At 37.6% G+C, this 5,757-nt stretch overlaps 1 protein-coding gene and 1 non-coding gene across 2 annotated transcripts; one reads left to right on the top strand and one right to left on the bottom strand.

Annotated features, from left to right (window-relative positions):
- Positions 1 to 770: 770 nt before the first annotated feature.
- LOC124886794 lies at positions 771 to 877 on the bottom strand. Its single transcript, XR_007044203.1, has one exon. It is a non-coding gene; the product is annotated as a small nucleolar RNA R71 (small nucleolar RNA).
- A 3,012-nt stretch (positions 878 to 3,889) lies between these two features.
- On the top strand, positions 3,890 to 5,467 carry LOC124886595. Its single transcript, XM_047395430.1, has 2 exons — positions 3,890 to 4,322; positions 4,527 to 5,467. Exons 1-2 carry the CDS (start codon positions 3,890 to 3,892, stop codon positions 5,465 to 5,467), a joined length of 1,374 nt encoding a protein of 457 aa, XP_047251386.1.
- Positions 5,468 to 5,757: the final 290 nt, after the last annotated feature.

The raw sequence follows: 5,757 nt of genomic DNA, 5'->3' as shown, positions 1-5,757 counted from the left end.
CTCGTGGAAATGATATCTGACTGTCTAAGTCATTATATTACTTGTACGATCGCATACACTTGCATGCGCGATTGACCACAATAAGTTTTTGGCGTCGTCGCCGGGGATTTGTATAATTAGTAAATTGCTAAATTTTTTGATTTTGATAATAAGTTTAACTGTTAGCAACTTGATCTTAGCAGCTAATTTTTTTACAGGAATAGCAGATTACAGGACTGGCGATAGATAAAGAGTTGGTAGAGTCTTTTGTGGAACCAGAACTAATATTTCAATAGAGGCAAAGAGCTCAATATCCTAATCAACAGGCTCAAATGGCTCATCTAGCTGATCTAGATGACCCTGTCGATCCAAATGCTAAAAATGTCCCACCTCCGATTATCCCTATTATTCCTGTTCAACCAGCTGCTAGACCTGTTCATGAGGTGGAAATCCCACTCACAAACCATGTGATGAAAAGTATTCACAAGCCCGGACCAGGTGGTCGATTTGAATTAAAGCAAAAAATAGTGCAATTGTTGAATTCAGCGGGACAATTCCATGGCATTCCACTTGAAGACTCGCAGCAGAACATACAGACCTTCCTGGAAATAAGCAATACTTACATTCCTGAAGGGGTGAATTCTGATTATGTCAGATTGACACTCTTTTCTTTTTCTCTAATGGGGGAAGCAAAAAGGTGGTTACATGCTAAACCACCACTCTCCATCACTTTATGGAAAGATCTAGCTCAGAAGTTCCTTATTCGATTTTTTCTATCAGGGAAGACTGCACGTTTGAGAAGTGAGATTCTGAGTTTCAGATAGAAAGAAGGAAAGAATCTCTACCAGGCGTGGGAGAGATTTAAGGGTATACTTAGAAATTTCCCTCACCATCATCAGTCTAATAATATTCTTGTTCACACTTTCATTGAGGGATTGGATCCAAATAAGAAGATTCTATTAAATTCAGTAGCAGGTGGGAAGGCTCTTGAAAAGACTTATGAAGAATTGTACACACTGCTGAATCAGATTTCACAAGGGAATCATGACTGGCATGTTGATTCAAAGAGTGCTCCTAGAAAGGTTGCAGGGGTATTGTAAGTAGACCAATTTACTGAATTACAAGCACAGATCAAAGCAATGCAAAATCATATGATTACTCAATTTAATAACATAAAGTTGGGGGTTCCACAAGCAACAACTACAGCTAATGCAGTCTAATAGGCAAATTGTTGGTGTGAGGTTTGTGGAAGTAGTGAGCATTCAACAAATTCTTGCACAGCTAATCCAAATTCTATCAACTATGTGGGGAATGCAAATTGTCAAGGACAGCAGAATTTTGGTAACACGTATAATCCCAACTGGATGAACCATCCCAATTTCTCATGGGCTAAAGATTAGGCACAGAACACTAATCAGTTTAAGGGGCTAGTGCAATCAAATCAATAGCAGGTTCAGAATAATCAGGATACTGCTCAAGCTAGTAATATGGAGGAGATGATGAAGTAGCTTTTAACTCAACAAGCATAGCTTGCAGCAGAAGTAAAGACTCAACAAGCGCAGTTTGCAGTAGAGTTGAAGAGTCAACAATTACTTATGAGAAATCTAGAGTTACAACTTGGTCAAATTGTAGGAGCACAGAATACAAGGCCTTAAGGAGGCCTACCTAGTGATACCAAGGCAAATTCAAAGCAGGTAAATACAGTTACAACAAGAAGTGGATTATAAGCTACGGAGACAGTTCAGGAGTAGGTTATTCCCACAGTCAATAATAATGGTTCTAAAGACAACGAAGAGAAAAAAGTCAAGAAAAAAGTTAGAAGTGATGAAATTCATATGGAAAAGAAAACTTTACCTTTACCCTTTCCTCAAAGAGAAAGGAAGCATCAAGAGAAGGCGAGTTACAAAAAGTTCTTGGATCTTCTAAAGCAGGTTCACATAAATCTTCCACTTGTTAATATTCTTCAAAACATTCCAAAATATGCAAAATACATGAAAGATATAGTCTCAAATAAAAATCGGTTGACCAAATATGCTACAGTTTCACTTACTGAGGAGTGCACATCCAAGATATAAAATAAACTACCCATAAAGTTGAAGGATCCAGGTAGTTTTACATTACAGATAACTATTAGGTAGACCATTAGTGCTCATAGATTGTGTAACTTGGGAGCTAGCATCAATCTTATGCCCACATCTTAGTATCGGAAGATGGGTCTTAGGAGTCCCAAACCCACTACTATTGTTTTGCAGTTGGCAGATAGATCTATTCTAGGCCTGATGGTATTATTGAAGATGTTTTAGTGTAAGTGGGATCCTTAATCTTTCTGATGGACTTTGTAATTCTTGACTTTGAAGTTGATCCTCTTGTTCCATTTATTTTGGGACGACCTTTCCTAGCAACAGGACAGTCATTAATTGATGTAGCAGCAGGGAAGATGATAATGAGAGCGCATGATAAAGTGAAGGTTTTTGGTGTGTATAAGCGCTAAAATTGCTAGCTATATGTGAGGAGTTGTCAGCTATATGCGTTATAGATCTAGAGTTTGATCAGAGGTTATTATTGTCAGATGATCTATTTGAACGAGCCTTGGTGGGTCATGATCTTTATGGATATGTGGAGGCATTGGCATTAATTCAAGTCATGAATTCGGCAGTCATTAAAATAAAAAATTGCTTTTGAGCTATTGAATAGGACAATTGGTCCATCCCCCAAAGCTTCAATTGATGAAGCTCCAAAATTGGAGCTTAAGGTTCTTTATTCTCACTTGAAATATGTTTACCTTGGTGATAATGAAACTTTGCCTGCTATTTTTTTTGTAGAATTATCTGATATACAGGTAAAGGAGGCAATGATAGTGTTGAAAAGGAGGAAGAAGGCGATCAGGTGGAAGATGTCTGACATTACAAGAATAAATCTAGATTTTTACATGCTCAAGATACAAATGGAAGAAGGTTTCAAACCAAGGGCAGCAACAACATAGGTTGAATCCAGTGATGAAAGACGTGGTGCGGAAAGAGGTCATAAAGTGGCTCGATAATGGGATTGTTTATCCAGTTTTAGACAACAAGTGGGTAAGCCCAATATATTATGTCCCAAAGAAAGGAGGGATGATCGTGGTTACTAATGAAGCAAATGATCTAATTCCCACTTGCATGGTGACTGGATGGAGAATCTGTATTGACTATCAGATGTTGAATGAAACCACAAGAAAGGACTACTATCCCATCCCACTCATTGATCAAATATTGGATAGGTTGGTAGGGTAGGAGTATTATTATTTTCTTGATGGTTACTTAGGTTATAATCAGATCACCATTGCTCCTGAGGACCAAGAGAAGACAACTTTTACTTGCCTATATGGTATGCATTCATACGTATGCTATTTGGCCTCTGCAGTGCACTTGCAATGTTTCATAGATGTATGATGGCAATATTATACAACATGGTTGAAGAATTTATCAAGGTATTTTTGGACGATTTCTCTATTTATGGTGATTCTTTAGATTAATGCTTGTAAAATCTAGATCGAGTCCTAGCTCGATGTGAAGAGATAAATTTGGTGTTGAACTAGGAGAAGTGCCACTTTTTGGTGAAGGAAGGAATAGTCTTTGGCCATAAAGTGTCATGTAGAGGACTTGAAGTAAATCAAGCCAAAATTAAAGTGATTGAAAAGCTGCCACATCTAGTCACAGTGAAGGGGGTGCAAAGTTTCTTGGGGCATGCTGATTTCTACAAGTATTTTATTCAGGACTTTTCGAAGATTGTAAGCCCGATGTGCAAATTGTTAGAAAAAGAGGCCAAGTTTGATTTTGGGGCAGACTGTCAAAAACCCTTTGAGAAACTAAAAAAAAAGTTGATAGAAGCTCCTATTTTGATTTCTCCATATTGAGAGTAGCTATTTGAATTGATGTGTGATGCTAGTGATGTGGTTGTAGGAGCTGTTTTAGGGCAAAGAAAAGACAAGGTATTTTGCTCTATTTACAATGCTAGTAAAGTCTTGAACGATGCCCAAATGAATTATACAGTCATTGAAAATGAGATGTTAGCAGTAGTTTATGTATTTGATAAATTTAGAGCATACTTGGTGGGTACAAAGGTTATTATTCTCACAAACCATGCGGCCATCAAGTATCTCTTCAATAAAAAGGATGCAAAGCCTCAATTGATCCGTTGGATTTTGTTACTACAAGAGTTTGACTTAGAGGTTTGTGATCGTAAAAGAGCAAAAAATCAAGTTGCAGACTATTTGTCAAGATTAGAGACTCATGAGCATGTTGTTGATAACTTTTTCTACATTCGGGAAGAGTTTTCGGATAAGAAATTATTGTCTATAAAGGAGTGTGAAGTTCCTTGGTAGGTGGACATTGTGAATTTGTTGGCAAGTAACTTTTACCCTCCTAAAAGTATAACTCAACAGAGGAACAAATATCTCAATGATTCTCGTGCTTATATATAGGATGAGACATATCTTTTCAAGCAGGGTTCAGATAGTATTATACAAAGATGTGTTCTAAAAGCTGAATTCACATTGTTTTGAGATGCAGTGGTCTTCATGAAGAGTTGTGATCAATGTCAGAGGTTTGGAACAATTTTAAGGCGTCATGAGATGCCCCTAAATAATATTCTTGAAGTTGAAGTATTTGATGTTTGGGAAATTGATTTTATGGGACCATTCCCACCATCCAATGGCAACTTATACATTCTAGCGGCAGTTGATTACGTATCCAAATGGGTGGAAGCTGCAGTTTGTCCTACTAATAATACGAGAGTAGTGCTGAAGTTCATAAAGAAGCAAATATTTTCCCAGTTAAGTACCCCAAGAGCTATAATCAGTGACGGAGGTACGCACTTTATTAACACTTGGTTTAAGAATCTTTTAGCTAAATATGGTGTTAGGCACAAGGTGACCACTGCGTACCATCCCCAAAAAAGTAGAAAAGTTGAGGTGTCCAACCAGAAAATTAAGCAGATACTACAGAAAACCATAAATGGGCAGCAAAAAGATTGGGCGGAGAAGTTAGATGACGCACTTTGGGATTACAGAATAGCTTACGAGATGCCCATTGGGACATATTCATATCTCTTGGTTTATGGTAAGGCATGCCATCTGCCTGTGGAGTTGGAACATCAAGCATATTGTGCCGTGAAAAAGTTAGATTTTGAGATAAAAGTCGTAGGGGAGAAACATTTGTTACAACTTGTTGAATTAGATGAATTTTGGCTCCATGACTATGAAAATGCCAAGCTATATAAGGAGAAGACTAAAATATGGCATGACAAACAAATTCAAGAAAGAGTGTTTGAACTCGGACAACTTGTTCTGCTATTCAAGTCAAGGTTAAAGTTGTTTCCAGGTAAATTATGGTCTAAGTGGTCTGGACCTTTTGAAGTAGTACAAATGATGCCTCATGGAGCAGTTGAACTATGGAACAAAGAGAAGACTGAGAAGTTTTTGGTGAATGGACAACGTGTAAAGCATTATTGAGCTGATCATGGAGACAAGCACAATGTTTCCATCACCTTTGCTAATGAGTAAGACTGAGCTGAGTCGTGCCATAACGTAAAATAAGGCGCTATGTGGGAGGCAACCCACAAATGTAACGAATAGGCAATTTAATTTTTAGGTGTTAAAGATTAAGAGAAATACAAAAAGATGAGTCGTACCACGACCAAAACTAAGGCGCTGAGTGAGAGGCAACCCACTTTTTTTAATAATATTTTCTTTTTTTTTGTTTGATTTGTAGGGATGAGAAAATGGGAACCAAGGAGAACAAC

The sequence above is a fragment of the Capsicum annuum genome, chromosome 8 (genome assembly GCF_002878395.1).
Source record: "Capsicum annuum cultivar UCD-10X-F1 chromosome 8, UCD10Xv1.1, whole genome shotgun sequence".
NCBI lineage: Eukaryota > Viridiplantae > Streptophyta > Magnoliopsida > Solanales > Solanaceae > Capsicum > Capsicum annuum.
Note: the sequence above shows the minus strand (reverse complement) of the source record. Positions and strands in the feature narration are given on the sequence as shown.